The following is a 23,562-nucleotide window of genomic DNA, read 5'->3' as shown; positions in this document are numbered from 1 at the left end:
AATTGCTGAAGTTGCTACCTGGTTATTTTCATGATTACTAGGCCCGTAGGTCTAGTATAAGGCAAAAAAAAAACAGACACCCAAAAACTTTCTGTCTGTCCCTCTTTAATGACCTTTTTCGCAGTGTACAAGGCACGCAGGTCTTACATGGACGCGAAGTGCCGCATAAAGATTTACAGTTTTTCCGCCGAAGTAATTGTAACAGACGAGAAGAAAATATAATTTTCGAACAGTTTTCTTTCTGCTCAGGCAGCCAGTTCAAATTTGATTATATACCATTAAAAAAAAATCGGCAGTTTGTGACCCGGAAAAAAAGAAGCGCTTATAGTAATTCGTTATTTTTTGCGGCAACAAAGGACCCAAAAAAACCAGAAATATGGACATTTTTGCTCAGTAACCTGATTTGTACCCGTGTTTCAACTAAAATAAATCGCCTGATTTTTACCCCTAATTCTGAAAAAAAAAACAAAGCCCGAAAGCGAAGGCCCATAAATAAGATTTGTCTGGAGGTAGTCTGTCGCCTAAACAATAATCTTTAAGCAAAGTTTAATTATTCTGTTTGCTCAGCATTGAATTTAAGTGATTCTGTAGACATCGAAAAACAAAGGAATTTAAGTGTATGGCGAATTTTCCTCCCACGACATCTTTTTTCGCTGAATTGAGGGAAATGATCACAGCTCTGCAGCGCTCGGGCTGCAACACAACGTGCATGAAAACTTGAGGCCAGTACTACACCCACATGCCTACGTGTTTTTTTTTTTTTTCAATACCGAAGGCTATAGTTGGGCACTGGTAGGAAATAACACGGTTCTCACAATCGACGGCTAAAGAGTGCGCATAAGAATGACCTCTGATGTTCACTTTAAGCCAACAGGTCCCATTAGAAAGCAAACAGCTTACAAAGCATGCTTGGTGTGCTCTCTTTCTTTTCTGTCTGACAATCTTGGCTGTCTGACAGCGAAGTTCATTTTGCTAAACTGATTTTATGCGAATTTTCTCGGTGTGCTGAATAGAGGCGATTGTAGTTGTCTGAAAAATTGTATTGTGAAATACCATGCAGTCGACCCTCATATTAGTAATGCTTCATTTACGCCTTTGTGACGAATATAATTCAGTCGAAAGCTTTGTAGTCAAGGGCGCAAAGTTGCGCCGAAGAAAAGCCGATTTCTTCCGCTGTTTCGCCGATCACCTTCAGAAAGAAGCGTGGGAGGAATAGCATTACGCGGTGTCTTGCTGCTGCTTAGGCGCGACAGAAAGCGGCTGTCCCAATCTCCGTTCAGTAATGGCAGCGTTACCAAGACTGACGAAATATCCACAGCCGTAGAATCCCTGCTTTAGTGTTCTAGTGACTACGAAGTAAGAAATGGCCAAGTGTTCCACGATACGAGTTCGACTGCGAAAGAGAGCAAGAGACGTCTGTCTTTCTTTGACGCTTTATTGTTCGCCAAACAATGGACGGCAACGAGCACGATATAACGACCTCCTTCAGCAGCTCAGGAACGGGGTAACGACTTCATTTCCTGATTGTCTTGGCGAAACGTGTCCACTACGACGAGGACTTCAGAACTAACAAAGGTTTTCTTTATATGCTTTGAGGGAAATCGACCATTCAAAATTAGTGGACTGCCTTCTCACGAGCTCCCGAAGTTTTAAAAAACAATACCTCACTATAGCAACCATCAAAAGGAACTCAATCCAGAAATTAGGTGCTCTTGCGCATTTGTCTTTAACCTCTAGTTCACGTAGTACCTTAAAGCGGCAATGTTCAGTCGTTACATTGAACACCGAAGCTGCCAGCGTGTCGTCGACTGTGCAAATAAATAAAACAATTCGCAGGCCGGGGCATCGAGCGCTGTCCCATTCTCTGGGCGTCATTTTAATTATCATTATGCTGCTTTTTTTTATGGCGCAAGGGCGGGTATGGCAAAAGAGCGCCATGGTATAAAATATTTTCTTCTGCGCAAGGAGGTGTTGAAGATCCGTTTCTCAAGGACTTCGCCCAGCATAAGCCGCGAACCAGGCTGGGGAGAGCTTGCAGTCCTCGTATCACCGGTGGGTACCCGGCGGTACCTTGGAATTGAACCTCGAAGCTTCTGCATGCATCGTCATCTAATTCACACGTTGGATATAAATCAATGGCAAATCGTGAAACCGAGTTAGAAGCTATTTGGGAGCACGCCATGCTTGTACAGGTAAATGCATACGTTAATTGTAAAGGGTATAGTACATATTATGGCTGCTTATTAAAACAAACAGCCTCTGACATCTGTATAGAGATCGCAGCAAACACCTTTTGCTCAAACTCACTCAGTTGGGCCATAGAATCAAGCATAACGAAATGTAAAATGGTGATACATAAGTTAGAGGCTGTTCTGTGCCGATATTCACTGCAATCTAACTTGTACCGACCCATTACAATAAAAATTTATATTACTTGCAAATAAGCCGCTGAGTTCTCACTCAGAGTGCGACCTGTAGAAATTGTCATCGTAAAGCTGTGATCGATAGGACCATAATGCTTTATGTATCATGCTCAGGGGCATGAAATGTAGAGTACAGGTCATGACGGCACATCTTCAGAGTTCTTTTCGTAAGTGGTCTTCTTTCGAGACCGCTAATTGCACGATATCGTACGCAGGCGTCTTGTGGTTGGGCCGAGAAATTTCTCAGTTGAAATCTCTATCCAATATTTTAGAGAACTACGCCGCCAAATGGTTACTGGTGCAATCACTTCGTAATATATGGTCGTTATTCAGCCGAAGGAAACCAAAAGATGAACACATCCTTATCGAAGAACCCAGTATGAATTCTTATGTGTTAAATACGAGCTATATGTGCCTTAAATGTGTCTCGTATGACTTTGAATGTAGCCCATATGAGTCATATGTGTCAAGATATATGCCTCGTATGAACGCATATATCGTTAATACGAGTTCATATGTGTCACAGATTTGTCTTGGGTGAACTCATATTGGCAGCACATGAGCTGTATGTGTCGAGATATGTGCCTCGTATCAAAGCGTGTGCGTTATACGAGTTCATACATCTTACGAATGGGTCTCGCATCAACTCCTACGGGCTGCATACGAGTTCATACGCGTCACGAATGTCTCGGATGAACACATATGTACTGCAAACTAGTTCACACGCACCGCCAATGTCTTGTATGGACTTATGTAGCATACCTGAACTAACACGCTACACTGGTGCGCATAAAGGAGCTCCGATGTACATCGTATCAACTTACATTAACCTCGTGCGAAACAGATCGGTCATGAGAGCCTCGCACACGTTTGCACGTACTTCGTGAAACATACGGAAAAGAAGCGACGAACGAGCGACGAACAAGCGACGAACAAGCGACTAACAAGCCAGTTAAATCAACATTTCACCTCACATCTTGCCGTCGAATACCTTAGTGAAAGGATAACCTAAATCTTGTCATACAAAAATAACCCTCCGCTTCCTTGTGGCACTCGTGGCGTAGTGTTAAGTGTAGCGAGCTATGGATGATCAGGTCGGTCGGTACAATCCTGTTGGGGCGCCTGTTTGTTTTTTTCGCCCTTCAACGCTTTGTTTTACTTTCTTCAGTTCCCTAGCTTTCATAGCAGCTCTTCTATCATTGACTCCTTTTCAATTCCAGCCCAGCCTTTTCTTTCCCAATCTTGTAGACGTGACATACGTGGGCACGAATGATATATGTAGACACATATGACACATATTCATAATCTCGTATGAACCAGAAGCATATGACCCACATACACGAGACACGAGGTTTTCCGATAGGGATGTCTTTTGTCATCAGGCGAACTAAGGCTGTTGCTTTGCAGTCTCCTTTTTTTAGGGTGCATCCCTTGCCCGTACCCATTTGTCGCATGCACTTTTATCAGATAAATTTTCGAAACGTGTTAGTGAGAACTCCGTTAAATATTGTGACAGCTGAAGATGTGTTTTCTGTACCATAGAACCAGAAATCTTGTTTCCGCTTCTGAACAAGTAATGATTATGCGTGATGCGAGAACAGTAAAAATAAAACTACGGTTCCACTACTCGTTCTCAGACTTGTACGTCAATAAAAAGTTATTTATTGATATTGCGTGCCTGACGCTTCAGCTGCTATAAATATTCTTTAAGCCTATTCTGTAGTTGACGTAAATATCTGTGCCCTAAGGCGAATCAAAGCCTCACGTTGCAGACTTGCCTGTTGCTCGGAATTTCAGGGGTTTCGTGTTAACCTTGTGCTAACCTTAACTAAGCAAACTGAGCGAATGTTCCCGTTAAAGGCGTTTTGTGTACGTAGTCATTCGTGTCTGGCCGCCAAGCATGACCGGGGGCAGGAGGACAAGGACATCACACGGGGCTGCATCTTACTGTGCATAATCCTTATCGCATGGAAGCTAGTACTTATTTTCCTTAATATCAGTTGTGTGATCATTAATGAATATTTATTTTCTTTTTAAAAAAGGACCTGTGTCTTGATCTCAACAAAGAATAATGATTGCACAAGTAAAACTTCGCTGCTAAGTAACGAACACCGAAAATGCATACGTGTCCAGCTTCCTTCTAAGCAGGATTCAGACTGGAAGCCTTTAACTCGCTGGGCTGGTTAACTTACTCAGCTTATTTTATTCTAAATCACTGTTATGAGAAACAACTGTGAATTTTTTATTGTGGTCTCAGATGTTGCCTAAAACAGCGCCCTAAAACTAGTACGTTTGGATTTCGTCAATCGTTTCACACTATGAGGAAACTTTGGTGCAACCAGATTTTTTACATTTAAGTAAAAAAAGAAAGCGTTTAAAATAATTTTTTGTAACAATGAATAAAACAAATATCGAATATTTCGTTCGTTTTTGTGCACATTTCTCGGGTTTTAATTCATAGGTACGGCCATGATACGCAGAGTTTACAACAGTGTAACGTCGCCCAATATTTGAACTTTGTGAACATTGTAATTCTTCAGTCGTGGCAGAGGACGAAGTTTAGTAAATGAACAGCTATTGAACGCGAAACACAAATGATAGAATTATTAATGTTTGAAGCAAGGGGAAAAGCTTTCAACTGTAGTCGGCATTTGTACAAAAGAACATGTTCAGTGGTTTCTATGAAGACATGAAACTAGGCTTTATTAGCAACCGTTGTTCTTTCACACGCGAGAAGCCTTCAATGTCTGGCAACCAAAGTCGTAGCGGTGAGCGTCGCTATATGTTCGTTCACCAGGATATTGATTCCTAATTAATTTTTCTGTTGTTGATCAGTTGCTTGATAGTGTTAGCCATTACTGAAATAACTAAAGGAAGAAAATACTAGAATTGAACGAATCAAAAGAACTGAAAAAAAAGCAAAGCAAGCAATACATAAAAAGCTTAAGTGCACGAAGGAAAAGGCCTTGCATACGAGATATAAAGTGTAATCAAAAGAGGGAAGAGCATCATTACTATATCCGATGATAAAAACTATATACCGGTACCTTTGTTATTGTCGACCATACGAGAACAGCAAACTAGCGAAAGTCCTGAAAAATGTAACAGACAACTAAATATACGGTGTCTTTTGAAAATCCATGCAAAAGTAAGACTGCGAATGATTTTTTCTTTTGCCAAAAAAAAAAAGAGTACCTCTTCGACACAAAGTATTCCAGATTTCTCTTACTCTCGACTTAACTTTTGAATTCCTCATCCCTGCTGCATCTTCCTCGAAGCGCTCTGCTTAGGACCAAACTTTCAGACTCCCGAACAGAGCGGCCGAATGGTTGCAGTGCCAGGGAGGCCGCATGCATCTTAGACGCCCTACGTGCCACCGCAAAGGCGCGAAGAAGTCGGCGCGGGCCACGCGTTCAGCCCGTGAAATATTGACTGCATTCGTCTGGCGCGGTGCGCCTCCTGGAAAACACGAACACTGCACCTCAGAAGGCGACAGCCAGAGTAAACACAGAGAGGCGACCGCGAGCCTCATGTTTCATCTTCGCCGTTAAGAAGGAGGGGAAGAAAAACTTCGCTGACAGGTTTCAGCGGTCGCCCTTCCTTCTGCGGAGAACTGGATCGTCCTCGCAGGGATCCATCACCCGCAGTCATGAATTGGCCGCAGTGCTACGTTGGCGGATTTGTGAGTGCCCTCCGGGCTTTACTTGACGCGAGCATGTAGTCACTCTTCTGTAGTGGACCCAGGCGCCGAGGAGTCGTGGAAATGCGCCCGTATTTTTGCTTTGCGAGCCTCTGAATGCTTAAAAAAGTGGTCGAGCACGTACGTGTTCTTTTTTTTTAACTAGAACTTGAGTGCCTCACTATGCATTCCTCGCTCTTCACAAAGAGGATGGAGTTGGCGGACTGATCAACGGTGGGCAGTATGGTAAACTGTTTGCTAACGATTTCGCGATGAATTTGCGCCACCTCGAAGCTTTCGAGAACTGACTGAAATCTCACTAGCACGGAATATTAGACGAAAAGACGCCACCTTTGCTGAACTACTATCCGAGAAAATTATGCTTAGGAGCCGAATTACACAAGCCTGAGTTGTCCTTGTGGCTATATTATTGATATGCGTTCCTACCCTCGCACACAAACTTGAGATTAATGCCTGACTTACGTATTAGGGAAGAACTGGAAAGAGTGGGAAAACTCTCATTTGAAAAGAATCTGATATGTAATTGCTACCTATAGATAGGCTTACGACTTTTCAATTTTCAGTTTACGCGGAGTCCTCGAAAGGAAAAATTAGAGTACACAAATTCTTATTCCAATGCACTCGCCCTGCATGCAGCAGTTGAAGATTGAAATAGCGGTATGGGACACTGATTAATGCACTCAAAAATATCTGTTAGTTCACATCAGAGTCACCGTGGTCTATGTTAAATGTGCGGCACAACTCCTGTGGTTTTCTTCATTTTTAATTCCGGCTGGGGTAGCATGAACGCGATGTCTGTTCCCCGCGCGGTAGTTACGTTTTTGTGCAACCAAATTTGAAGTTTCTTTTTTGCTATTTTTTTCGCAAGAGCTTCATACTTCTTTCAAATCCTTCTCGCTTTCAGTTGCCTCTACTGCGCAGTTAACTTATACTCTAATCCTTCACTTTTATATGCTTTACAAACCAACTACATCAAGATATTGAGTATTGAACCAATACGGGGATGTTTCTAAAATCTTGGCCCCTTCCTGGAAAAAAAAAAACTTCTATAGTCACCTTGGTGAATTAAATTCGCACATTAATTTCAGGAAACTAAAATACAATCGGTAACTTGAACTAACCCAAGGTACAGAAGCCGAGCTAGTTGCTTTTAATGGGGCGGAACGTAATACGAAGAATCTACAATGTGCAGAAACTTTTAGCAGCGCGCTTTGTTCCATGCCGGCCGCTCAGGTGGATCTTCGCCACCTCTTGCGAATGTTCGCAGGAACATAGGACTCAAGAACATGATGATTAGTGGAAGTTTTGCCTTAGGGCTCCAAGGGAGGAACACCTTTCTTTGTAGCTGCTAATGGACAACGCTAAGAGCCACAGCCTGCTCAGGTTTTATGCGAAGCATATTACTAGAGGTACACTACAGCCCTTCGCCATGGTTACGCGCCGTGCACACCACGTGGTACAGTGACGTCACACCACGTGACATACCACGTGACACATGACGTCACGACAGAGGAAGACGGAGGTATACTACAGCCCTTCGCCGTGGTTACACGCCGTGCACACCACGTGGTACAGTGACGTCACACCACGTGGCATACCACGTGACACATGACGTCACGACAGAGGAAGACGGAGGTACACTACAGCCCTTCGCCGTGGTTACACGCCGTGCACACCACGTGCTACAGTGACGTCACACCACGTGACATACCACGTGACACATGACGTCACGACAGATGAAGATGGGGGTCCACCTCGCGCCGTCAATGTGGTTGCACGCCGTGCAGAACACGTGGTGCAGTGACGTCACACCACGTGACATGCCACGTGACACATGACGTCACGACAGATCACCGTCACGCGCTGGGAGAGGGAGAACGATGCCATCGCACAGACACCGGAATGTCCTCGAGCGGCATTCCCGCGCATTTCGAACGCGCGTTCACACTCGGTGTAGGTGAAACGCTCGCTCCACCGGGCAGGCGGACGCAGCTTCCGTGGCAATCCAGGCGCCCACCCAACGCGCGTCTCGCGGTTAGTCGGCGTTCCGCTGTAGCCATGCCGTTGTCTTGCCCCACGACGAAGGCTTCTAGTGGTTGTATTAAAATGACCAAGTATTCAACCAAGGAAAGCCATGTATGACCAAGCCTAGCCACCAATATGCTTCGCATCTGACCAGGGTTAACCAAGTTAAGCCTCAGCCATTTTTTTGGAAGAGAATCGCCTCCACGATCAACAATAGCTTATTGACAGCTTCTTTTGCCGCATTTAAAATCTCCGAAATGAAAGAAACAATGAGCAGAATTTTGCCTTTTTTGGCAATGAATCTTAATATGAAGCGCCTACGATGCGGACAAAGTTTTAGCAGTGCGCTCTAATGGGAAATTTACAGTAATTAAAATTGTGCCAAACATAAACAGTTCTAACTAAAGGCCGGAAGCTGTCTCAGCATTGCTATTTTGTCAATGCATTCAGTGCCTCCCCGTTTGTTGTTTTCTTATCACGTGATTTTCAGCGAGACGACGAACCTTAAGAGGGAAACACTGGTCTGAGCAGAGGATGCTAGAAAAAAAAGCATATATTTGAATATTATTCAGTGCTATTCATCTGCTATTCATTTCTTAGGTCATGCGCATAGTTAAGCGGATTATATATTTCCTTCATAACGTGCCACGCGGCAGTAATGATTGTCCAGCAGTGCTATCCGCAGCTTTTAAGAGAGTACGTGCCTTCACATACAGGCTTCTGACTACAAGCTGCTTGTTACCCTAAGCGCACAAACCATGGTAAACACATCAACAAACTTCTCTGTTTCTACAACTTCAAGTACAGAGGGCAAAACGCATGTCTAGAACACGTTCTGAGCGTGTTTCTGGCTGAACACGGGACGACTAATGATAAGATTTGGTTAAAAGTGGTCTGAATGTAAGCATGTGCAGTTAAACTCATCGAATTTCATCGTCATTTTTTGCCTGCTTGCTCGCAGCGGCTTTGGGAGCTGCGGAACACACAGTTTGGTTGTTCTAGGCATGTGTTTTGCCCCCTGTACATAGTTCGTGACACCTACTTCCTTTTTTTTTGTCATTACGAGTTTCCCGTGCGCATACTTACTTCCTTTTTTTGTCATTACGAGTTTCCCTTGTGCACGTTGGCGTCTGTTTTATCCACCTGCATCGTACTGGAGGTGGCTAAATTTATTATTACTTTTCCATTGTCACCTTTCCATCCTTTTACGTACGATGTCCACTCGGTCATATACCCTCTTGCGGGTGTTGTCGCGCTATTCCTCTGAAGTGCTTCGTCCTTGTAGGCTGCCCTACAGTTTGTGGGCACGTGAAAAAAAACACACAAATGAATAAAGAAACAAATCGCTCGCCCTAAAAGGTACTTTAACAGTTCCTTTGCTACTTAAGCACAAGACCAAGGCGTGAGTGGTGCATTATCCATTTCCTCCCTTCATTTCATCGCCTCGCTGCCCTGTTACTGCACCTTAGCTAGACTGAGGAAAGTCTTCTCTTGCCAACACAATTTAACCTTCGCTTTAGGTTGTTCTGGAGTAAAGCACATCAGTAAGCCTATTTCAGGTGCTGGCCTACTAGAGAGAAAGGAATATGCTTACCTTCGAGCGCCAAAATCACAGCGTTGCAGCGAGAAAAATTCGCCACGAGGGCCATTCGAAAGTGCACTGCTTTGTACTCCACCTGTTTAGGTCATTGAGAACTTGTTTAGTGTTCTTATGCGTGAATGGATTATACCCTTACATTCTAATAATTGTCCGATACTTTCCGGGTTTCCCTGGTGCTCGAGTGCTTGGAACAACGTTGATAAAAAGAGAGAGAAGAAAAAAGGAAAAACTGGCCTCCATATCCGCTTCAAAGTAATTTCGGTTCACACGAGATTTGGTACGGGAGGCGGAAATTTCCGTTCACTTAAAAAATCTTGTTGGGAAAGGTACATAACATAAAAACTAAGTGAGAACAAATAGAAAGGTAAAGCCGCAAACTGGTTGGATGCACCACGTAGCCAGAATTTGAAAATAGATAAATGGATGTGGCAAGCAGAGGGGTTGAACAAACAGAATGGGAAGCTAGCGCAGCAAAAGGAACAGTCGCAAAACACAAAGTAGACGAAACAAGGATTTGCCGTTTCACATGGCTTTCTTTCCATAGACAGCAAGTGTAAAAGGCACGCGCATCCATCTGAAGAACGAAAAATTGTGAAGACTGAAGTGTGATGAGATCGTGTTTACGTTTCAGTTTTAACACTTTGAAGCCGGTGGAAGCTTGTGTGCTGAAATTTTTCTGTTCAACATTTTTTAATCCAGGGACGAGATGGTAACGCACTACTGCTTAACACCATATCGAGTATGTTTATCGACTACTGATTAAAGATATCTGCGTTACTGTTTTACATAAAGAAGAGGCCATTTCTGAATCCCATCTAGGCTCGACATTTAGGATCACAGTAAACTTAAACAAGAGCGGCTTCTTAGATCAGGTATTCTGTGTACGGTTCTGTCCCCATTGGTTTGTTCTCTGGTAACAATTTCGGCTCGAAAAACGTAGTGGACAACCGCGCGTGCGACAGGTCTGGGCAATTTCAAGCGCATATGCTCGACTCGATGTGAAGACAAGTCGGTGCAAAAGCGATGGCATTGTTTGAGTTTTATTTTATTGCGGCGCGTCAAATTATATGTACACAACCAAACGAATACATTCATTGAGCGAAAACAATCATGTAACAAGATGATTAGTAAAAGCGCGAAATTGTAGAAACACTGACGGATAAAGCCGATTGGCCGATTTGCAATTCTCCGTCACCGACACAGTCAAGGTCGAACACTCAATTACCTTTAAGCTGAGCAGTATGGAAGCGAATGCTGTAGAACACCACTCGTTAAAAACGTTTTATTCTCTACAAAATCTGCACTTCCAAAGTTGACATGTTAGAGGTCTGAGCGCATTGGAGCAAATTTGGGGTCCATACCGGCATCTAGACGGCGACCGCGTTACTTTTAACGTTTCTGTCACCTTAGCGAAAAGGCCGCCTGAAGCGCCGTCTACGGGAACCATGTGAACGACGTCAGTCCGCCACGTTGAGGAAAGGAAAGTGTAGTAAACAAGTCCGAAAGATTTCATGTATTCTCTGCATAGAGAAGTAGAAAACAATCTTACTTTTCTTTACCACTTTACAAAGCTTGTTTGTTTGTTTGTTTGTTTATCGGGGTTTAACGTCCCAAAGCGACTGAGGCTATGAAAGACGCCGTAGTGGAGGGCTCCGGAAATTTCGACCACCTGGGGTTCTTTAACGTGCACTGACATCGCACAGCACACGGGCCTCTAGAATTTCGCCTTCAAGAAATTCAGCCGCCGCGGCCGGGATCGAAGCCGCGTCTTACTTTACAAAGCTAAAAAAAAATGCCGCCACCGTTTCGGAGACGTTGAAGTAACGATCGTTAGGTGTTCGGTGGCTACTTTTCCATACCTTACGGCGAGCGGCCGCCTATCGCCTTGAGGTTGGATATTTTTGAGCAATTTGAGCTGAAAAAGTTTTTCGACCATTTGAAGGACCATTTTTGCTTACCTCATGGCGGTAGGTGCCCGGTCGCCATGAGGTATGAAATTGTGAGCTGCCGAGTGCTGACGACATGGCCGCCATGTTAAGCCTAGCCATAAGTAAATATTAACATAATTAGGCAATATTGATATCTAGGATGTTCTACACCGAGCCCGTTACGAATATTCATTAATTAGATCGTGACGTTATCGGTTAGTTAATTATAAGCAAGTAAATATAAGCATAACCATAACTAAACATTAACTTCATTAGTTAATTTTTTGTCTAACCTGTTCTACTCATATAGATGATTCCAAGTATCTAATTAGTTTTATGATACATCATTAATTACTGAATTAAAAGCGATTAAACATAGTCATGTGACTAAATTATCGCGTCCCAAAATCAGGGACGTCTCCAACCACCAATTCGATATACTAATGACGTCGCCAATCAATCATCAATTGGGTTGCTATATCGATTTACTATGGGGGCCGCCATCTTGAATTGCTGAAGGTAGGTGGTAGCGACCGCAAGAAATCGAGAAACGTGAATAATAAGAGCAAACGCTCTTAAAAACACATCTTTCGCATAGCTAGTACTTACGCTCGATACCAAATATCAGCTCACGGAGAGCAATTAGTATGTGTCGTGAGATTATTTTGCTAAGAACTGTGATGCTACGTGATTCAAAACGGTCAACATCAACACATAATTAACTCAAACTCCGCGCTGTTCAGCCGGTGACTTGTTCATGATGTGCAGGCGCAACACCGGCTTGTACGCGCGAGACGTACAGCCGGCCAAATCTCTAGCTACCTTGAGCGACGGCCGCTTTTTCCGCGTCCTGCGCTTTGCGTTGAAACAAACTTGAGGAACAAAAGAGCTACTACTGGGGCTAGTTGGAAATACATACTTGAAGGAATTGTTGAGCGCTAAAAAACCACGGAAAAAGGACGAACACACTTCGTCCCGTGTGTTCGTCCTTTTTCCGTGGTTTTTTAGCGCTCAACAATTCCTTCAAGAAACTTGAGGAAAGCTCAAAATAAAGCACGGGTTTAGTGAGCCTGTGCTTAGATTTGATATTTTCGCCAGTCTGCTAGGTCATGAGCTGCAGGAGCACGGAAAACACGGCAGTCGCTCACGCCAGCTAAAGAACTGGCCCGCTGTTCGCGCGGTAATCCCGTTTATGCACTTCGGCAAGATGAGAACACCTGTATCTATCTGCAGATACTTCAGAAATTCATCGGACAGTCTCCTTCTCAAAACGCGCCTTTGAAGAACGTGTTTTGCTTAACATGGAGACTGCTAAAGTTCCGACGTGCAGGTTGTATTTTCTGCATCGTATACACGAACAGCCTAGACTTTCCAGAAGATTTCCGTGCAGTCATCCTCACAAAAACAGATTGCACTCCATAAAGCCTCTTGGCCTCGGTGGTAAACCATGAAGCGGGAATACAGCGACAACTCAAGTGATCGCTTACCACATAGCCCTAAAAAGACACGGACACAAGGGAGACACACAGGACGGGCGCTACATCCTGTGTGTCTCCCTTGTGTCGGTGTCTTTTTAGGGCTATGTGGCAAGTGAACCGTCACCAACTCGCCCCAGCTTCCACTCTGTGAAGTGATCAGTCAGCGCTCGTCTATCTCAGCCTCCCTTCACCCGTGTTCCATTGGGGTCTGTTCCTCCGTCAGTCTTGCTCAACCATGAATGCCAATAAGTGTTTACCCTCTGCCGCCACAGTTCTAATCGTATTCCGCCAGCCAAGAAAAACCAAGCAAACCGCTGTCTGGCCTGATTTAATGCAGCCATGCACTCTCATCGACATGCCGTGCACGCGTGCAAATTCGTTGTAAGTCGAGTAGCTGCTATCTACAATTTCAAGTTCCACAAATTGCTACTAATAGGTTGGTTTATGGTTGGTTTATGGGGTTTAACGTCCCAAAGCAAGTAAGGCTATGAGAGACGCCGTAGTGGTGGGCTCCGGAAATTCCGACCACCTGGGGTTCTTTAACGTGCATTGACATCGCAAGTAAACGGGCCTCTAGAATTTCTCCTGCAAAGAAATTTTAGCCGCCGCGGCCGGGATCGAACCCGCGTCTTTTGGGTCAGCAGCCGAGCACCATAACCACTGAGCCACCGCGGCGGCGCTAGAAACAGAGCCGCAAATGTTTTTTTATTTGTCATTCAGGTCAATAGCAGCCCTTCAACAGGAGAAGGTATCTCAGTACAATTTCTTGAATCCACGCGTTAACCGTCCCCTATTTGTGTTAGCTTAAATAACAAGATCTATGACTCCCACTTGCAGCTACGCTTTCGAAAATCATGCTCAAATTATTCAATTCTACTATCGACACTACTTTTCATCGCCTTCATAGACATTATCTGTGTGGCCCATTACGTAAACCACTAACCCATAGTGCCGTATTCCAGAAGCTCCGACACCACTATTGTTAGTAGCAGCACAAATAATGGACGTATAGAACGCGCCGGTTTTGTTGTTGAATTTGGCCCAAAATTATGGACCGCAATTTGGCGGCGAGGCCACTGCAAAAACTCGAGTGAAAATGATAGTCCGGTGTGGCTGGTAACATTTGTGGCAAACAAAGGCGGCAACAGCAAGTGCTATAGCCAAACAAAATATCCGGAACCGGACCTGGCCATTGCATGAACTCCCTATATATGCTTGCGGCAAAAAAAGAAACAAGATTTAGCCAAGCACATCTAACACTATGTGACAGGCACAGTCGGTGTGATAACAATAAGTTTTTCTTTCCGTTTTTTGTTATGGTTTATTGAGATGTTTCATGGAATTTCCACCCCGTTAGTAACTTATTAACGGTCTTTCTTCTGTTCGATCACTTGATTATACTAGAAGGAGGATTCATGTGTCTTTGAAAAATTTTCTGTTCTGACCGCTCAGATATTATTATAGTTCCCACAAGAGAACCGCACTGGTGAAACTTTTTTTTCGATGCTTCACAAGTAATACTAGTGCCTGGCTAATGGTCTAGCCAAATACACTATCTTTCATTCATGCATCGCCCTCTTCTCCTTCCTCCCGTCCCAATGTCGCAGGAGCATGTAAGCAATAGTTGCTTTCAACTACTGCCCAGAAAAAAAAAGACTCTTGACGGAAGACAAACATTGATCAGGATAGCGTCCCTTCTCATTCGGCACAATGTTAGGCGTTGGTCGCGGAAACGGCGACGTCAAACGACAACTCATGTAATCCGCTTGCATCGGGCGGACAATTACTCCTCGACAGACTAGGAACCGAAAACCGCCACGCTAATTACTGTCGCTGCCACCCGGCTGAATAAAGTTGCCCCCCTATAGCTTGCGCCGCGCACAGAACAATCCAAGACGCATCTAACGACGAGCATCATTTCATTGCGCACTGAGCGAGAGTGACTGAGACAGCGCGGCTCCTTCGCTCGTAGGATATACCGGAAGGTCCGCATTGATGAACGGTTCCTCGAAATGTCGCGGCGCTAGCGCAAAGGAAGACGTAGACAAAAGGTCGCCGGGAAACGCAAAGGGGAACAGCAGCGCCACTCCGTTACTGTCTCGATTGGGACTGCCTCGGCGCCACCACGCTTGGCAGTCATTTGTTCCCAGCGGCGCCTAGCTTCCAAATTTCCGGAACCTGATTATCGGCTTCGCTTGGCTCAGCTCTGCTGCTGGCTCCCAGCGGTTCCGGCTTGGCTCGGATCGGCACGGCCTGGCCCGGAAAGCGGGCGGGCGCTGAACCACTCGCCCCGTTGGTCTGCGCTCGCCTCTCGCTGTTTTTGGTTTCATCGCCGCTGGCTCGTTCTCTCAGAGGTCCAAAGCTTCGTAAGCGGCAGCATACGAACACGAGGCGCAGGAAGAAAGCGCGCGAAATTTCTCAGCTAGCGCCGAGTTTTGCCCTCCGACACACTCTCGGAGGGGTTATCGCGCGTTGTTTGTGGCCCTGCGTGTTTCTTGGCGAAAGAATCGCCGATGCCGCCGCTTCCGCGGTTCTCACACCCCTCGGGATGCATACAAATATACACGACGGCCCGCGTATTAGCTCCACAAACCGTGCTAAGGGTCTCGGGCTTGATTTATGGCCGACGCACGCTGCCGCGCCCGAGTCTCATTGTCTGGCGCGGCAAGGAGCGTCGGAGGAAAAGTTCCCCTTCCGCCGCTGAGGCACTTTGTTACGCTCTCCCCACGAACATTTCCTGCGCGTGGCATGTGCGATTCCAGGTTCCTTTTTATCCTTAGCGCTTCCTTACGAGTCACAGTATGGAAAACGTTGGTTTCTCATGCCTGTTCGAGTGGTGCATTGGTCTTGCAAAAAGTGAGAATGAGCACGCGAATGCTTTTCGCCGGGCCTTGACCATACAAGCAGCTTATTTGTTTCTTCGTCGCTAAGATGCAATGGCACAAACGCATAAGCCAGTGGGCCAGTAAACGACCGTAGTGGCGTGGTTCCGGCTGCTGTTACGCGTTTTATGTTGGGTTTGACTGTTACGGCTGAAGATACCAGGTAGTCTTCGGGTAAGCGAAGTTAAAGGCGTTATGCAACCAGCCACCACTATCTGCAGGAAACTCTTTTTGGATTTATTTCAAACTCAGAGGACGTTTAATACGCCGAAGCGTTTGTTGATTTTCGTTTCGGTCGATCTTGAGAAAACTTCACCGGTTGAAATGAAAGAAAAATATGTGTGCAATGCGACGGAGATAGTGTGTGTTCTGTGCGTGTTCGTGCTTTCGTATGTGTATGTGTCTATGTGCGCGCCCGTTACGTGCATCTCTAAGAGGGAGGGGCGCGGGTAAGCACCAGTTGCTTTATTCTTTACTAATTCTGCTTCTTTGATTTGTGCATGTATGCTTAATTGAAAAATCACTCATCGAAACGAGGAGGGCATTAAAGCCTATTCTTCTAAAAAAGAAGCACCACGAAAAACGGAATTCCTTGTTTTTCAAGCTACTTTCATTCACAGTCTTCAGTCACTAATTCGTCCCTCAACGTGCAATGTAACGATAACTTACACGCTACTTTACAAGGCATGCTCTCCGTATAATTTTCCCTGGGGCCAAATTAATGATAAACATCGTATTTGAGCCTTTAAACCTCAAGGTTCCTTCAAAGCTTCTCAAATGCTTCATTAAAGTTTCTCAAATGACTGCTGTTAGTATATCTACGACCATGGGCAGTAGCTTCGCTTTCAACTGTCTCCCGTGTCACCCGTGTCTCGTGCCCTATGCGGTTCTTTGAACTGGACACTGAACACGCAGGCACTGATTGCCCTGTAGGCATTCGGCGCGCGCTTGGCCGGCGGTTACTTGCGGCTTCAATGCCCTCTTTTCATTACTTTTTGTAGCGAAAGCTACATTGGCCACGAACTTGCGATTTCGCTGTGGCGGTGCTCCGAGGAGGCACAGAGACCGGCCTTGAGCCGTTGCCTAGCAACCGCCGCAGCTGGCGGACGTCGCGCGCTCGCCGCACCATCTTGCATGACGTCACCCCGCGCGCCTCGCTGCGGAGCCGCCGCCATTTGGTATGATGTCACACCGCTTGCCTCGTCGTTGCGGTCGCTTTCGCTACGTATATACTGGCATAGCCGAGCTAAGCCACTGCAAATTTTTTGAGTCCAAGTTCTCTTTCTTGGACGTTGTGGCGAGGGCTGAGAGGTGCTCCTCGTTCTCCGCGCTCCCTAAAAGCACGACCACTTCAACTTCGAGAAGATTACGGCGCCTCCTCGTTCACTGTAAACGAGTGGGGCGGTCAAATTCGTTTTTGTATCGGAGACTAATTTCCATTGCCCTAATGCATATATTGACGGTAGCACCGCACTTGTTCGTAATAAACAAGCGTTCCTTATATCTACGGCCGTTATAAGTGGGTCCACTTTATTCGTACATGGGCGCCTTCTTGTGTACATATGCAAAGCGTGCACTGGCATCAGTCGTTTCATTTTAGTTATTCAGGTTGCTGTTGCCCGGTTTCATGCAGTGCACTCGTAAATTTACGTTAAATTTAGTAGAGTTCTTCGAAAACCTGCTTCGTAGTTTTGCTTATTTTGAAAAATAGACCTGTCGAAAAAGCTTGTTGTTACATGTCTGTAGGTATGGATAATTTAGACTCTTGACAGTTAGGACGCGAAGAAAAGGAGGTTTGGTTTTGTTTATGGGGTTTAACGTCCCCAAGCGATGCAGGCTATGAGAGACGCAAGAAAAGGAGGATACAGATAAATATAATATTAACTGACTGCGTCACGTTTCACTGCATGTTGCCTATGAATTTTTCTTTCTGTTCGTCTCTTTTCTCATTCTCTAGAATGCCTTGTGATAGAGCACTTTATAATAAAAAAAGTGTGCTCAATATTTTTACCTGAAAAATGCACTTTCTGGCTACCCAAACTTCGTAATTTTTAGAAAAATGATTTCGCCCTTTTCCACAAATAACATTTATGCCATTGCAGCGAAGCGTTGTACTTTTGTTTACTTTTCTTTTTTTGTTGTTTTCAAAGCTATAAAGCCGCGTGCCGGTGGCTTTCAGCATGAACAAAGAAAAGTACAAAGCTCCACGGCACTATCCTAAGTGAACAGTTCCTTGCCTATCAGAAAAATAAGGCAAAAGGCAAGGCAGTCGCTGCTGAGCATTGCATTACCCATTAGGCCGTTTGGCTTGCCATCCCCAAGTGTACTCACATCGACGGTGCATCCGCAAAAATGTAGATTGCTAAAAAATCGTACACGCAATGGCCAGCAGCTCGCAGGTAACGTCGTGCTAGAGTCAGTAACGCTGTCGCTGCCCAGACAGCGCACAGCAAGCACGTCGCCAACGATCAGAGCGCGGCTTCTCAAAGCCGGACCAACGGCATGCTTGCGGCATGGCTCAGCGCAAATGCGCTGAGCCATGTTTTGAAACCTGGTACTCTACTCCGAGAGCCCGTGATGATGGGCTCTGGCCTGCTCTGGACACTTCTCGCCATGGTTATGAGTCATCCGTACCCATCTATACGTTTCCTAAAAAAATAGCATACCCTTCATTTATTCACAGAATACACCACAATACATGTCTCTAAAGCACCCTTCTAGGACAACACCGTATTCACTATACTCGCCTTTGTTCATCCAAAACTATCCAGCTGGCGTGGCGGATTGGTTAGCGTGCCCGTCCGCACTCCGAAGGCCCTCTTTCGATTCTCTAACTCGACCAATTTTCTACCCGGTTTGATTTATCAATGTTTCTGGGATTTTTCGCTCACGGCCAGCGCCGCCGACGCCGACACCGGCTATTCTGCGACACGGGGTCTTTAACGCTATCGTGTTAGAACGCCTGTTAGTCCAGCAACATCAGGTGCGGTAGCAGCTTTTTCCTTGCATTCAATCCGCACCGCTTGTGGCCTTCGAACAAGTCTTATCAGCTATGTGACGTTTGATTGTGAATTTTGTCTGTTCTCTTGTCGCTCGCAAGCTGTCAACGCGCCTTTGACTCTCCCTCTCTCTGCAGGCGGGATATTCGAGAGCGACAACCAGCAAGCGCAAGTCAGTTTCCGTTATGCCTTGGACAAGATCAACAAGGACATCACCATCCTGCCCAGGACGGAGCTGATGCCCGTCATACACGAGGTGAAGCCCAAGGACAGCTTCTCTGCTTCCAAAGCTAGTAAGCATCGCCCCAAGCGCTCCACACAGACTCGAGAGACTCGACCTCAATTGTACTGGCCTCTAAGACCATACGGCTGCTAGAACAATGGCAGTACGGCATTTGCCTACGTAATAGCTCACCTTTTCATGACATAATCAGTGAGGACTGAAATCCCACCGTCCAAAGAATTCACTGAATCGGCGAACAGTGCTATTGTTTTGAAAAAGCGCGCAGAAACACTAATGTGCGAACAAAATATTTACCGTTTTAAGTTATTTACTTTAACCTTGTAAAGTTAAGAGGGTTCTCTGCTGGCAATGCCCGACTTTACCTGGCTCGTTTTTTTAAATATGACCAATTTATGATGGAAATTTATAATTGGCTAAAGCCAATAATATCTTGGAACCATTGTGTACATTGATAAATGATGGTTTTTTCTGCTGAACACTAAATTTTACAAGAGGTAACAGTACTAGTGCCTACTTAGTTAGGTTCGGTTTATTCTATGGAAAACATGATTTAGATTTAGATTTTGAGTAATAACAGCAAAGATATACTACGACTACATAATGTAACGTGGCGGCCAGCCGAAGAATGAGGCGTGGTGAACTATGAACGAGAGATGATTTAATGGCCGCTGGCCTAGCGCGAGCGCTCCGTCCCGCGCCACTGCCAGCTTCGTCTTCGTCACACTACCCGGGGCCTCCGAGCGATCGTCCCGATCGGTGACGAACAGACGGCGAAATGGCGATGGTCTTGAGTGGGGGGTTGAACACGATGTAGACGATGGTGCAGTGCTGGCCGCCACGATGAGAAAGATGAGAGAATAAGTCCCGGTCCACGAAGCATCCGGGCCGGAGGGTGCCAGGAGCTGACGGCCGAGGTCAGTGGGGGCACCGGCCGGCAGGGGCAGGGGGGCGGTGTCTTCACGTGTGGGTCTTGGGTCGGTCGGGTCTCGGGTCGGTGGGGTCTTGTGGTCCGGGCGGGGGACGGGGCTGGGGTGAGCGGCGAGGTCGGTTCGGCTCCGGCGGGCTGGGGCACGGCCGGGCGGCGCGGACCAGGCACTCAAGGCCGACGTCCACGGCAGGCGCAGGACACCGAAGCTCCGGGACCAGGATGGCGATGAAGGGACCTCAGCGCCTCACACCAAATGTAACGTGGCGGCCAGACGAAGAATGAGGCGTGGTGAACCATGAACGAAAGATGATTTAATGGCTGCTGGCCTAGCGCGAGCGCTCCGTCCCGCACCACTGCCAGCTTCGTCTTCGTCACAATATGACTAAAACTGAGCTCTCCCTATTCTGTCGTGTCAAGCAACTGTATTCCTCGCAGTATTTCATTAAAAATATAATTAAAAAAATCATTTCTGCAGAACTCTGCGGGGTGATTGAAATGTGAGAAATGTGAAATCCATTCTGCGTCTAATTAGTGCTACGGCGCAGCAGAATAGAACAATTTTGCTTTTGAAAAAGGCCTTCTTAATAGAGAAACGCTCATCCTGGTCTAGCGCTCGAACTTAGGACTACTGCCTTCTTAGAGAAGTCGCACAGTCAACTTACAAGGGAATAAATTTATCACTACCCAGAGAAATGCAGCCAAAAAATGGTGTCGTGTTCACTCATCCACGTTCAGGCTCATTCTTAATAAGGGAGTAATTACTCATTGACATCCACCTGAGCGCAGCCATACGGCTACAGGGGAAAGCTATACAGCTTTCTCAGAAACTTCGTAGTTAAAGAAAAATTCGTCCTTGTCCGGGGCTCAAACCCGGGACCACCGCTTCACCGGAGCAGTCGCTCTACCAATTGAGCTAACCGGGACGGCAAGCTTATTGTAGGGCGAGAGCGAATTGATCAGTAACTCGAAGTGGGAAGAGGGTTGGTCAAATGTTTTGGGGAATCCCCTAAGGTGGGGTAGATTTGTAATAAGGGAGTAATTACTCATTGACATCCACCCGAGCGCAGCCAACCGGCTACAAGGGAAAGCTATACAGCTTTCTCAGGAACTTCGTAGTTGAAGAAAAATTCGTCCTGGTCCGGGGTTCGTACCCGGGACCACCGCTTCACCGGAGCACTCGGCTGCGCTCGGGTGGATGTCAATTAGTAATTACTCCCTTATTACAAATGTACTCCACCTTGGGGGATTCCCCTATACATTTGACCAACACTGTTCCTGCTTCGAGTTATTGATCAATTCGCTCTCGCCCTACCATAAGCTTGCCGTCCCGGTTAGCTCAATTGGCAGAGCGACTGCTCCGGTGAAGCGGTGGTCGCGGGTTCGAACGACGGACCAGGACGAATTTTTCTTTACCTACGAAGTTTCTGAGACAGCTGTATAGCTTTCCCTTGTAGCCGTGTGGCTGCGCTCGGGTGGATGTCAATGAGTAATTACTCCCTTATTACAAATCTACTCCACTTTGGAAGATTCCCCTAAACAATTGACCAAGGCTCATTCTTGCAGAAGTGCTAGTGGCGGAAACGGGCAGTAGCTGCGGGGGGCGCCGGCAACCCAATATGGGAAAGTGCGCTGCCACGATGTGACCCCGCGTCGCACGTTCTTTTCGTTGTCTGCAAGCCCAGCGGCGGCGTAGGCAGCAGGAGTCGTCTGCTTTTGCTGTAGGAGCTTGTTTGGTTGCCTATGTTCGTAGATAAAGGGATGTAGCATTACAATCAATACTTCGGAACTAAAAAGGAGCTGCAGGGTAGTTTTCATGGTCATGCACCCCGCTACATTTGACCAAAAACCAGAGCAGAATAAGTTGAAAATTAAAACACGTCTGACGGTAGCTTGCAATGGCAGTGTTTGCTTTGGAATTCACTTTTTTAAGGCTTGGTTTTTTAATATGACTGAGAAAAAATGCAGCCTCATCGGCTCATTCAAGAGCTCAGTGTTGATAGTATGTTCTATCACAGTTCCATGATCATGCAACCCAGTATAATAAGCTGCAACACACCGCGAGAACCACACTGAAAAAAGCCTGTGAGAATTAGGCCTAAGCAGGGGTTGTAACGGCGTGCCGGCACTAACATATGCAGGTTAGGTGTGATTACAACTGTAGAAACTTCACAGTAGCAATTCAATTATGTAGATTAGTACGGCCGAAAACGGCGACTAGCCGATATCTTGTACCACGGCAGGCGCCCGTGAATGAGCAGAAGTGAGTAGAGATCAGCGACGATGGTAACCAAGGGGTCGTCACCACTGATCTCCACTAGGGGAGCTGGATGCCGCATCGGGCGCCTGAAAGTGAAGCCACAGGAGGTAAGCGGCCTTGTCCCGGAAGTCAGCCTTTGGCAGTGCATGAAATCGGACCTCAGCACGGTTTTTCAGTTCCAGTTTTGTTTTTCCCATTTAGCATTTCGTCTTTTCGTCGTTCTCGTCTTTTTACATGCCAATGCCTATCTGTTGCGCCGTCAACTGAGCGAGGAGACCAGCGAAGTCTTCCGGAAAGACGTTTCAAAAATAAGGGTCCATTGCATCGCAATGGGACCACACTAGCAGACGACAGAACGTCGCGACACGCAGCAAGTATGGAGCCTCGTCTACTCGGCTCGGTGTCGTTTCGTTTGCCTAGCCTCGCCAACTCTGCTCTTTACTGTGATGCTTGTTCCCACGGTCAAGCCCAAGTTATGCTCTCAATGGGGGATAAATATAAGAAACAATAGGCTGAAACATTCACCAGGCAGCTTACTTTGCAGCGACCATTTTACCGAACTATGTTTAGACCGAACCGGAGCGAGGGCTATGTTACTATCTGGTGAGGTGTCGAAGGTGTTCGGTTGGTTCACATTAGCGCCTCCAAAAGGTATAGTACTGCTTTTTCGACGGAGCATGTCATGTACTGTTTCGTATTGGAGCAAGTTAAGCCTGAACGAGCTTTAATTCGTGGTGCTTGGTGCAGTTGACTTTTAACAGCGCTTCTCACGCGCACTGCAGCATTCGTCTTTCTTGTCAGTCGTTCCTCTCGCGCTGTGCCTCTTCTTTGCTGCACGAAAATTTAGTTTTAAGATGACCTAGCCTCATCGTCATTCCACTACTTCTCCTTTACGCTCGGAAGACAACAACCAGGCAAGAACATAGTGTTTAATGCACGTACCCCTTTGCCGTGGCAGGGTGAGACCTGCATGCCTGTTTTCTTCGCTTTCGTAGAAATGACAGGGTTCTGCACACAATGCTCACATTTCTCGCGTTCAGCTTGCTTGTTCCTTTCATATAACAGCAGACATTACACGAAAACAGCGGAAAAAACTGA

At 46.1% G+C, this 23,562-nt stretch overlaps 1 protein-coding gene across 3 annotated transcripts in view; it reads left to right on the top strand.

The window, feature by feature from the left end:
* Nucleotides 1-23,562, top strand: part of LOC149360726 (glutamate receptor ionotropic, kainate 2-like) — a 116,755-nt gene that overhangs the window by 31,653 nt on the left and 61,540 nt on the right. For 2 of the 3 annotated variants that reach the window (XM_089572498.1, XM_089572497.1), the window contains exon 2: nucleotides 19,173-19,328. In XM_089572498.1, coding sequence (XP_089428624.1) covers nucleotides 19,274-19,328 — 55 coding nt within the window. In that variant the 5' untranslated portion in view covers nucleotides 19,173-19,273. The remainder of the gene's footprint in view (nucleotides 1-19,172; nucleotides 19,329-23,562) is intronic. The other variant, XM_089572499.1, reaches the window with a different exon arrangement.

This window comes from Amblyomma mixtum, chromosome 2, assembly GCF_055824585.1.
Source record: "Amblyomma mixtum isolate Tamu chromosome 2, ASM5582458v1, whole genome shotgun sequence".
NCBI classification, from domain to species: domain Eukaryota; kingdom Metazoa; phylum Arthropoda; class Arachnida; order Ixodida; family Ixodidae; genus Amblyomma; species Amblyomma mixtum.
The sequence above is the reverse complement of the archived record's forward strand: the minus strand, read 5'-3'. Positions and strand labels throughout refer to the sequence as shown.